The sequence below is a fragment of the Phalacrocorax carbo genome, chromosome 11, assembly GCF_963921805.1.
Source record: "Phalacrocorax carbo chromosome 11, bPhaCar2.1, whole genome shotgun sequence".
Taxonomy (NCBI): Eukaryota; Metazoa; Chordata; class Aves; order Suliformes; family Phalacrocoracidae; genus Phalacrocorax; species Phalacrocorax carbo.
The window spans coordinates 20804802-20817271 of NC_087523.1; the positions used below are offsets into that span (position 1 = coordinate 20804802).

The window sequence follows — 12470 nt, forward strand, 5'->3', positions numbered from 1 at the left end:
TGTTGTGAGTCCACGGTTTTGACTGAAGAGCTGCATGCAGGGAAAGAGCTGCCTTTACCTGCAGCGTATCATCTCCTGCAGTGGGACCCACACTGAGCTCGTCCCTTTAGTCAAAAGGGTGGGTCTTATACAGGTTGGGCTGTTTCAGTCAGGCAGATGTGGGTCGTAATTAATTCAGGGTCATTAAATGTCCTCCCCAGTCTGTCTTCTGCATTTGTACTAGTGGGACTGATTTGGGAAAGTTGATGAATCAAAATGAACGAGCACCGCTGTAATTCACAAGTCATAGTCAACACACACTTGCCAAAAAAAAAAAAGCATTGGAAAGGTTTTTATCGGCCTAAATATTGAAACCAAATTTTATTTTTTGAAAATGACATTACACACATCTTGCAAATGTACATTTAGATGAGAAAACAATGAATAACAAATATTGAGAGCAAAGCTATAAAGTGGACAGGTTCTCTGCTGCATGGCATTGCGTTACAAGGATACTCAGACCTGGGATGGTTATTACAAGTAGTAAAAACAGTTCACAACACCTCACAAAAAGGGAATTTTCTTCCTAGAAAGTCAAATCTTCTAACAAAAGGAAATTCTGCTAAGGGAGAAGAGGCACAGGGGATAGGTGTGTGGATCTAGGTACATTTTGTGGTTTTGTGGCAGGGTTTTGTGTTTTTTTTTTTAAAGTCCATTTGTTACAAAATCCATCTTTGTGAGTGACCCCTCTTTTCCAAGACTTTGTTTTCTGTCCTCCATTGCCAACAGAACCACAGCTATTAAACAGTAAGCCCTGTGTACTCAACTCGGAGCTTGGGAGCGTGGAGAAGGAGTTGCCTACAGAACCCCTAACAACATAATTCCTATATACCATCCCCCACCCCCTTCCGCTGTGTAACCAGGAAAATCAAAATGTGTGTGCAAACTCCGCAAATCAGGGGCCGTGGGACTAGTCCCCTGAAGAACAACCAGGTGTGGAAGCCACGGCCAATACACCACGTGCCACATGCCTCAGCTGCAATGGATCAGCAAGATCTCATCGTTTACCGGTGATGCAAACTTCCAAAGATTTAACTGGTTCCCCACTTCAAGCAGAGGCAACAGGTGACCGATCTCCATCTGTTTTACCTCGAAAGTTAGAGTCTAATCAAAGTGCCAAGGCAAGGCGCTGTGAGAAATAAGTTCCACAAGAGAACCTGTTGAGAACTGCTTTTCAAATCTCGTTATCATTTTATTTATGCCCAAATCTGTACTTTACAACCACGAGAGAGACAAAGACAGAATAAGAGAGAGGGAGAGAGAGAGAATCTTTCCAGGAGGAAAGGAAGAGCTAATTAAGAAAAGAGAGGTACAGGACCATGCATTTACTCTCAAAAGCTTGTTCACGAGCAAGCTAACATTTCTAACACTACAACCACTCATCTACATCTGTTTGCTAAGTAACTGAGTTCTACCTACAACTAGGGAGTAGAAGGGGTTATTTTTTTCTTCCCCCTCCCTTTAAAACGTCAATAAAAATGTTCTCTGTACAAGTTGAATGGCACAAAAGGTGGTTAAAATGCTAAATAACTCACCACAAATGGAGAATGCAAAATTAGTTCAAAACATGCATGGACTGTGTACAGGTAAGCAAGGAATCATTGGCATAAAGCTGCAATATATTACAAGATGATACAGTTGAGATCTTTTGGAATAACTGCTGCTTGTTCTGTCCCTTTAAGAGAACTTCGCATAAAAATTCAGCGTAAAGGGAATTCCAGGTATATACCCAAGCAGAAAGTTAACTATTGGCAACATTATTTGTCTGAAGAGAAAAGCGTTTCCCCTCCCCTTCCACGCACTCCCCCAAGGTACAAAAGTCAACATGAGTAGCATTGCTGCAGGCTTGCCAAAAAGAAAGGTTAGATAGATCTGTTTGAGGAGAACAAAAGCACCATTTAAATTAATAGCTCTTTGTACAATGTCATTAATTAAATACCTTATTATTTAAACAAAAACAAACTGAAGTTTACCAATCCCGACAAAATAACGCCTGAACCCTCACCACCCAACCGTGTCCTCCAAGGGTATGTACACAGAGTTTAAAGTATACCAGCTAAACTTTAAACCCGGCTGCCCCTCCAACCCCCACCCACTGAACGACAATAGAAAATACATCGTGGCCTCTCAGTTATATTATATTGCAGCTTTGTTATTAATGATGAAATCATACAAACTCAATGAATGACCTAAGACAGTAATCCATGATCAGGTTCCAGTTCAGCTGCGTATCTCCCTCCCTCAACACAACTTGTCGGCAGATCTGCAGCTCAGAGCGAGCCGCAGAGTGCAGGGCCGTGAGCGAAGGCAGTTCAGGCTCTTCAGAGAAGAGTGGCGTGAAGAACTCAGGCTTATGCGGTGAGAGCCGCTAACCCTAGCTTGTGATTACATTTGTGATTAAGAAGATAGGCAAAGGATAGCAGCAGCAAAGTCAGTAAGCTGATACTCCTTTGCTGTGCTTCTAGGCTAGACAGTGTCATAAAATACAGAGTATCACGGAGGGGAACGTGTCGTCATTTCAGAGAACAGAAGGAGATTTGGCTAGACAGGTTTCCTCTTTCTAAAAGACCCTGGGTGTCTTCTAAATTGATAATCGCAGCTGTACTAGTACTGCCACGGTGATAAAGCTGCTTGGATCACACATCATTTAAATAAGAAGCAAACTAACAACAATTTTACGTGTCAGAATTCAGCATGTAATTATAACTCACAGGCTTTCTTGTTCTTACATTCAATACTTCTGCTTCACCTTATCTATAAACACCAATTAGCAGTGCAATTAATGCCCTAGACATTCTTCTTTTTAAGGAGATGCATCATTAGACATCACACTAAGTCTGGAAAAAACTCTTCTGTTGTAAAGAGGGGAACAAAAAAAGGGAAAAAAAGGTGTGTGTTCTGCAACCCCTCAGCAACCATGTGGTCAGTGCGAGAGGGGGACAGAACATCGCTACATTTCAGCTGCCACCTGCAAAGGGAAGTGAATTAAAACCCATCCATATCAGCTGTGCAGTGGTTGGAAGCAGACGGAGAAAAGCAGCCATGCTGGAATTTAAAAAAGTAAAACCCAAACCAACCAAAAACCAAACAACAAAAAAACCCCACACTAAATGTTTCACAGGGATTCTCTGAAGGTAAAATTTGTCATTTCAAGAACTGGGCCTGGACCCCCAGCTCGGGGTCCATTTGGTCCATTACAGACACTTCCTAAGCTTGACTCCGCACGTGGGTTTCTCAGAAACGCGGGGGTTCAGAACCAGGGTTTGGTTCAGGGCCGCCCTGACCAAGTGCCACCAACGTGTTCCACTCTGACTGCACGTGCCAGCGAACCACTTTGCTCTGCAACAACCCCACAGTTCAAATGTGACTCAAATTAATCTCAATTTCCTATATATAACTTGCAAATAGAGATGGAAGAATCAGCTTGGGTAAAAATCAAAAGCAGCTTTGAGTTTAGATGAGTCACCTAAAATGAACTGAACCTTCCTTTTGATGTTCAGAGACATTTGGTAATATTTTTCTCTAAAAATCAAGCCAACCATAAATCTCTATTCTGCTTGGTACTAGCTGGGACTAGAGTAGAAAAATACTGGAAGAAATAGAAATGCTATTTCTAGTTCCATAAACCTGCTGGGATCAGGCCATGTCTACCAGTAGACTGAAGTGAGAGTAAAGTCAGATAAAGCCAACACTCTTTAGAACCAGAAAATATAGAGGAGACCCTGACTTGCTAAGGTTCCTTGTTTAATTTTCAAATCTAAAAGTTTTAAGATATTTTGACAAACTATTTCAGCTTTATCATTGTAATAAAACTATACAAAATATCTCCCATATATAACTTGCTATTAGAGGTTCGTACAAGAGATCACCTTATAGCTGGGGTCAATGAGGTTTTCTCTGCAAAGTCTGCAGCTGTCACCCAGGAAACTGAATCCGCACTTAAGTAATCAATCACACGAGAATTATTGACAGTAATCAATCTTTGAAATAGGAGGCCAACCTTGGACCAAATGGTTTCAGCTCCCTTAATTACAGAGGAGCCTCTGCCTCTTTAAAGCAGCAGAGAATTAGGTTTATTGGGTTTCACTTGTGTTATATTGAGTGCCTGAGAATCTACCCAAAGAGGTGCAATTTTTATGCAAAAAATAAAAAATCTGAGACTAAACAGCAAAAACAAAAGCGTTTAGAGAAGTCAGTTGTTTTGCCTTTTAGGATTAAATGCACAAGCACTGTAACTCAACTGAATTTAGCAAAAAAAACCTCATGAGAAACCCGGTGTTAAACATGGATCCCCTTGTTCAGCACCCACTTCCCACTGATTTATTGAATGCAGCAGCTCTCGCGTACGTGGGTAGGCATTTCATGGACAAGATCATCGTCAGCCCCTCTGCCTGCGCAGCAAATCAAGGTAACCTCCCCCGGGAGCCTGTCTTGGCTTTTCACCCTGGTGCAATTGGGTTGCTACTTTTTTCCAGAGCTTGCTGGGCGCCATGGGAAGGGATGGGACGATCAGAGGTGCCCTCATTATTCTCTTGCACACGTCTTGCAATTCCCCAGTGTGCCAGGCCTGTCCTTCTCCAAGCCAGGGCATGCTGATGAATTTCTATTTCTGATCTGATAGGGAGGAATAAAAATAAAACCAAACCACAGGTTGGTGCTGTCATTCAGCAGAGGCCTGGATCTTCCCTTCCCCCTTTCAGGGATGACACATGCTGGCAGGAGAGTAAAACAGGAGCAGGGGAGGAACTTCAAACCAAGTTCTCCTGCCTGTGGCCAAGCGTGACCTTATTTCTGCCATCGGGAGTGGGACACACTCTGTTGTGGCAGACAGCCTGCATCCAGGCTTAGATACCTGCAGGGGCAATAACTCTCTCAACATGCAGCCAGGAACCCCTGCTGCTTTTCTGTCCGGAACCAAGCCGTGGATCCTCAGCTAGCCCCAGCCTCCCCTTTTGTTTCTCCCTCTCATTGTTTATTCCCACACATCAATGGCACTGATATTTCCAGTGCTCTGCCTAATGCTCTCCCTTCCATTTGATCTTCTGTGAAGTTCAAGCTCATTTCATTGCGTAGTAAATATCTCCTAACAAACGCCCCCTACCATTCCTCTTAGAAACAAGTCTTTTTTCTCTGTTTCCTGTGACACTGGCCATCGTGGCGTCTTTCTCTAATGATGCCAAGCTTCTTTTTTCAGCTGACAGACTCTTAATTACTGCAAAGACTTGTTAATTCCCTTTGGGCATCTTCCTTCTTCAGTTGTTTGAGTGATAAACTGTCAGACCTAGGGAAGCTCCAAACTGGCTCAAGAGTCCTGAGTTACACTTCATTGAGATATAGAGCACGAGCCAGAATAGGTTAGTTCAACTAAGTGCATTAAGCACTGAAACTGAAAGGCAGCCCTTTCCCATGAAGCCATCTGGCCATGAACACTTTCTAAACAAGAAAGCTTTCAACAACAGGCCCACTGTTTTCTTGGTAGAAGGCCACTGAAATCATTAGACTTATTCATCATTTACAAATACAAGGCCCGCATTTTGAACGCTAACACGAATTACCATGGAACAAAAAGGGGCAGCAGGGGTCTGTATTCCAGCCAGAGGTGGCAACTCCAGATGAGAGAACTGGGTTGCTGGGTGTGGATACGGCCTTGCTCTCAGGGGTGTTGCTGGCTCCTCCGTGGGCTTTGGGGGAACAAAAAATGATGTGTCTGTCTTTCACCATTAGTAAAATAATGAAGCATTTTTACAACATGGTTTTAAGAGAGCCAGAGTTCCTGAAAACACTTGCCAAAGACAGTGGACCATAGTTTGCTTCTGTAAGGTTTTCAGACTTCACTAACTAGTGAATAAATCTTAAGGGCAAGCTCTTCCATAGCTCCTTGTATCACCTTATCTCAAAGCACCTTACAGATGGAGGTAAGTATTGTGATCAGCTCTTTATGCATTGGGACACCATGGCACAAGGAGAACTGATCTGTCCACAGTTCTGCCAAAGTCCAAGAGCTCTGAAATCCCAATGGCTCTGAAATTCTACTGCTGAATCCACTAGGTTTGATTCTCATTTGCTCAGAAGCTCATCTATTGGCTGAAAATTGGTGTTAGTGGTTTTAAGCTTCTCTAAACAGTGTCCTGAGGGACGGTGTGTGACCCCAAAGCTCCGCATTTTCACCTGCAGACGTAGTACTCACAACCCTACCCTGCAACTGGGATTCCATCAGAGCAGCTGTGCAACGGCATTGCTGAAAAAAAGCCTTTCCATACACCCACTCCCCTCTCCCTATTAAAATATGGGGTTTTGTTAGTCTTACCCCAGACCTTCAGACAAACATCAAATGACTAGAACTGCTCCAGAGGAAACAAAACAAAACAAAACAAGGGGTCTGTACACATGGCTGGTCCCAGCCTTTCACCTGGAGGCACCTGGAATGGGAGATGCCAGATCCCAAGCCAGGAGCAAAGAAGGGGGTGAAGAATATCTGAAAGACAGAATTGATGACTAATGCAGCAGAACTCAGCCCAGTTCACTCCACAATCAGTGAGGAGTGGCTATACTGTGAGACACAAGACTCAGCTTTAACATTTCCTGAGATACCATGAAGAGGCCTCCTCAGATTCATACAGACGGGAGAGAGACATCAGCCAGAAGAAATCTTAAATTCTGGAGGCCGTAATTTTTCAAGAACCTGTAGAACAAATGTGAGATGGGATAAATATCTCAAGAATCAAAGTCTGTCCCATCCCCGTTTGTCAAGGCCATTTTTACCTAGGCCTTCTTGGCCACATGTATAGTCTCGCTTCTGAAGCCCAAAGCATGTTGGAAGGCACTTAAAGTCTTAACCTTCTTGGTCTCATTACACCAAGGTGGTGTTTCAGCTGGATCTCTTTTAGGTATCTTGTGTAAAGCAATAATCCTGTTGCATGGACTGACCTCACTTTTTATCTAGATAGATGATCTTCATCATGTGCCATCCATTTGCTTCTACAAAGAACCTCACCATTCCCAAACACTGTTCCAGCCTGCTTCCATCAGCAACCAGAAAAATAACTTTGAGCCTAAATCACCACTAGAAAAAAGAAGCTGTTTTGTTCTGTTTTGTTCACGATCAGCACCTCGTGTGTGGTGAACGCACCTCTGTATAGCTTTTCTCTGGTTGTGGATTGTCTTAGCTTGAGGAGACACTTTCTATACCTACTGTACTTGGCTATATTTTCTTCCTGTCTCTAAAATTGACTCTGCCGCTACTATAGTAAAAGACAACTCTCCAATTGCCTTGAGTGGATGTGGGGTACCCCTGAAGTCAATGACAAAACACACTTATGTGCTCTCGCTGCAGTAAAGACGACTCATACTGTAGAGTCCATACCGTGCCCCTGCAGAGAGGATGCAACTTCCAGGGATGGCTGTCGCTGGAACAGCGTCTCTGCAGGGATTCAGCACGGCGTTACAGAGCAATTTCACCAGGTGTTCTGTGAAGTAGCAAGATGACCAGCACTGACCTCAAAGGTGTGAAAAAGCAAACACAAGGCATCTTAGAAAATGTCATCAGTACCCATACGGATAAGGAGAAACTAACACTTTTATGCCATTCTTTCCTATTAAAAATGCCTGGGTGTGACATTGTTTTGCTGTTTGCCACAATTTTTTGGTCCTACCTCCCTTTTTTCCCTTCAAAAGTACTGTTCAAGCAAATGAGAGAGAAATAACAGCTAGACTGTATGTCCCATTTTTGGCATGCATACGTGTGTTAGCTAAATATGAGATGTGAAAGTTGTTTTCTAAGCCGAATTATTTCTGTTGTCTATGAAAATAACACAGTCGGTGTTTCTAGCTCCCGAGAAGTTTGTAAATAATGTGCTGATATAGGAAACACAATGGTAGGCAAAAGCTATTTCCATCTCCCACTGCCGAGTAGACCAAGGTAAAATCCCATTATGAAACTCTTTCAAAATTACTTCAAGTTGTAGAGTCTTGGTTGGCCGTTTAGCTGGTGGAACTGAACTAGCTTCAAATCTTATAACAGATGAGGCTTTAATCCAAAAACCTCAGGATTATAAATGCTTTACAAGTGACAAAAATCCTAAGGCTGAAGATTTTGCTGCATTGCCCTGATCTTCTACAGTCAAGACCACCGCTGGAATGTATGAATGCTAAATGCATCAGTCCATGCTTGGAGGGTTGCTCTAATTCCTTCCTAATGACTGTGCATCTGAAACAGGTATTTTCACTGTATATGCAAATTTGATAAAATATACTGGATAGTGAATAAAGGCAGATTCCAGAAAACCAAAGCCCTACTGCTTTAAGATTCACTCCAATTTGTTTTTAAATACTGTATTGTTTTAAAACAATATAGTCTTAGTGATTCAATTAGTCTCTGAAATCACTGAAGGCAGCCTCATGAGGGAAATTAGACAGGGTTTTAATAGCAGAATTAATATGGCAAATCCTCATATCCTGTGGAGTTTTATGTGCTTGTAAAGGTAGGGAAAAAAAATTTTTAAAAAATAAAAAAGGTTAACTCTGGAGTATATAGTGGAATTACCATCATCTGCTCCAGGATCTCAGAGGGTCTGAAATTATTATACTATACTGAAAGTAATTACTGATTCATTCCAGTTCAGGAAAGCTTTCTGACCAAACCCAAGCTTATATCTCGTGAAAAATCAACAGGAGTAAAGCACGTGCTAAAATTAAGCATGTCTTTAAGTTCCTTCCTGAATCAGGGCTGTCCTATATTTAACTGAGGTACGATGCCTGTGCATTGGTCCTCTTTGCATTCAAATCTATGTTAGGGATCCTACAAAGCCGAACATAACTAGTTTTGAATGTAGGTAACGTTCCACATGCATTTCTGTACAAGAACTCATGCAATATTGGCATTAATACAGACAACTATATGTTACAGCTGAAATGCTCACTGACTTCTACTGCCCAGGCATTTCCACCTAGAAAATTGCTTTTAAAACTTGGGAGTTTGACCTCATACCCTGTTTTCTTTGTGGCTTCTACTGGTTTGAATGGCTATTTTTCCCACTGAACTTTTTTTTTTTCTTCTTTTAGGCCTTTTCCAGGTCCCCCTAATTCCCTGAAGGAATTGTTGGGCTCAGCCCCACCCCAGGATGATCCTCATGCAAACAAAACTCCACTCCCAAGGGAGCACTTGCAGGATCAGGTCTTAGATGTATCACTAGGTGCAGCTCAGGAAGAAGGCCTCAGAGATTCCTTAGCGCGCTCCACCAGGAAGAGCATCTTCAAACAACCAAACACTATTTGCGGCGGGAAGGAAAGGAACCACTACTCAACAGCCACCTCAACAACCAAAGGTTCATTCACCCCTTGGGATCCTGCTTTATCTTACACAAACTGAACTCATGGATACTGGATGAAAGCACATCTCAGGCTTCTTTCCTACCGCCATCAGCTCTAGCAGTTCAGCTGCTTATGGATATCAAAGATTTATGTTTTCCTGGTGGATCTATGATGGGTGTCCGTACTGAATAGCAAGAGAACCTAGACGTGATTTCATGGCTGGTCTCTTGGTTTAGCAGAGACTCAGAGGAAGGGTGGCAGGACATGCTAACCCTGACTCTGACAGGAACAGCCTGTGTCACTGAAGTGATGACACCTTTGACTGGAGTCCAAGTCCCTCATCTCTAACAGGCAGGGTCATGACTACTAGTCAGGGTCCCTGGAAAGGCAGACACTTGGGGAAGGACTCTGAGATTTCCACCAACAAAACTGAAGAGAGGGTAAAAGCATGTCAAATTATCTGTCCCACTAAAGCTTCTACTAAGACAAAAGCTCTGATTAATAATATTGTTAGCATAACCATGGCCTTTGACATCCTTAAGCTTGAAAAGTCATATTTTCTCATGACCAGTGTCTACAGTAGCATCCACAGGATTAAACAGCCAAAAATTAGCACCCATAACCACATCTGCACCCAGGACACTTCAGCACCTTCTGTTAGAGGATCTGAAAGCACTTTACAATTGTTAACCAACATTTGGCCTCACAACCCCCAGTGAGGTAGTTCAGTATTGTCCCTGTAGGGACAGATAGACAGATTGAGGCACAGGGTTACTAAGAGACCTGCTCCCATTCAGACACTAAATTTAGCAATGCCAAGGGCTGAATGAAGGTGTCCTGACTGCTGCACCTTATGCTTTGCCCACACTACCATCCTTTCCCCCACGAACCTTCAACATGAGCCCTTAGCCTTTGAACTAACGCCAGGATTCTATATACAATAGGTGAAACGATCATTTAGCAGTCATGCAGTCAGAGAGTTATTCAATTAAATGACATTATTTGTGGGAACAAATGATTTCTTGTGCAAAATTCCGGGTGTAAATGATCATGCACTAAGACTACTGGGTGCAAATTTGGCACATGATAACTCTGACCCCTTGATAATTCCCAATCCTGGCCTCTCTCAGATAAATCTCTTTTTAAAGTTGCATTATATGTATCATCACATGAACCTCTAAAGATGCAGCCTGCACAGATTGTTTCGTACCAGCAATGCAAGCAAACAAAATGTGGAGTGGCTTTGAGAACAACCCAGCATTCACATAGCATCAAACATCACAACGTTATAATTCAATCTAATCACAAGGGGTTGCGAGGCAATAGGGAATAGGTGTGTATGATAAAAAAAAGGCAAATAGAGCAACAAAGAAAGATTGGATCGCACAGATTTCATTTAGGTAAAGTTCTGTAATAATCAGTTTCATCAAAAGCTTATTCCATGAGAAAGGGAGGCAATGCCAGCTAGCCTATGACAAAGCTTTGGCGTAGTAAAAATCGCCAGCCCTGCGTAAATAGATGAACTTTGCATTCTGTAGGAGTCATCGCTGATTAAGAAAAGCAAAAGGTTTCTCTAAATACAATAAGTTTGTTTTTGTCAGAAGAGTTTCTTAAAATATGGGTTTTCGAACACCACAAAATTCCATTTGTTATTTAAGTAGAGAATCTGGCCATAGTTAGGAATACTGAACTGTAAAAAACCAAATATGTAGTCTTAAACATTACAAAAACTATCAAAACATTCAATATTTTGAATTGACCTTTTTTTTTCCCCCATGTGTGTCTGTTTTGGCAGTGATGACAAGATTCCTACACTGAGTTGTTGTTATTACTGTTCTGCAGTTGTTGGTTGGTTTTTTTGTACATTTTTTCTGAACGTGTTTTTTAAACAAAAGAAAATTACCAGCTTTTATAAAAAAGAAGGAGCTTGAATCCTTACTCCCAAAACACAGATACAAGGTTTTCCTTTATAAAAAGTGTATTGATTTTTTTGCTATAAAAAGTGACCTATAGGGTGTCAAACCTGAAAACAAATTTTCACAGTGTTTTCAGTGTTGGCTGTTCACAAGGCATTACTGTTACCAACAGAGATAGAGAGATACCATAGGGTAGATATAAAAATTTGTTACCAGCTAGCAGTATCTTTGGATCATATGCGAAAGGTGTTCTGCTCCAGATAACTCAGCTGACTTACATTTTTTTGCTTAGTCATTAAAAAAGAAAAATCCCAATATTTGAATCACTACTGTACTAACCTCACTTAGCCTCTTATGCAGTCATGCCTAGTGTCATCCAAGCTGCTGCTGGCGTATTAAGCGTCAAACTAGTAAGTCATTTCCTCTCCTGCCCTCCAACAATAAAAACAATACTAGTTAATATGCAGGTGCTAGAATCAGGGCTGCAAAGGAGGAGCAGGTGAGCTGGCAAGCGTTGGCAGTTTGGACAGGTGGAGAATATAATTTGCTCTACTTGAGCTTGCAAACTGGTCAGCAAGCGATCCGTTTGCACACTTCCAGGGGGAGCTACTTTGCTATCACTAGGAAAATTACACAGTCGCAGCAGAAGAAGAAATAATAGAAGAAAGTGGGAAATGCACAGGATCATTGGCATATTGGCCCCAAATTGCTTGCAATGTCCATTTTGCACCCCTATAACTTGGAAGAATGGTATCCCTCTATCTCTATAGACTGGTAGGTGTTGATTTGTGGCACGGAGGATAAATCACAGAAAAAAAATGACATATAACCGTGTGTCCTTTGTCTGATTTGAAAGCACCAGTCACCTATCTGCTTATTTTGGCAGAAGTATTCTACTGTATCTTAAACATAGCTTGCAATATGGACATTTAGCTTCGTGTCGCTTTACATGGAATCTCCAAGGGAATCAGAGTCGTCCAAAGACAGAGGCAGATACAAGTCCTGTAGGAAGAAGGAAGCAAATGTTAACTCACACACTCAGTTTCCACCTTTGGTCATGCGTAAGGAAGCAGCTGAATGGTCCAGAGGGTGCAACACTTGTGCACTGGTTACTGGACGGGCTGACCAGCTGTCCGGGTAGTTCAAGGCTAAAGCCAAGGCAGGTTACTTCCACAGTGAAGCAAGAAGAAACAAAACTGTTCAGTG

The 12470-nt window shown here is 42.1% G+C and overlaps 1 protein-coding gene across 5 annotated transcripts in view; it reads right to left on the reverse strand.

The window, feature by feature from the left end:
- Positions 1–329: 329 nt before the first annotated feature.
- DCX (doublecortin) overlaps positions 330–12470 on the reverse strand; it is a 105074-nt gene continuing 92933 nt past the window's right edge. For 4 of the 5 annotated variants that reach the window (XM_064463369.1, XM_064463372.1, XM_064463373.1 and 1 more), the window contains one exon: positions 330–12266. In XM_064463369.1, the coding sequence (XP_064319439.1) occupies positions 12210–12266 (57 nt within the window). In that variant the 3' untranslated portion in view covers positions 330–12209. The remainder of the gene's footprint in view (positions 12267–12470) is intronic. The other variant, XR_010374844.1, reaches the window with a different exon arrangement.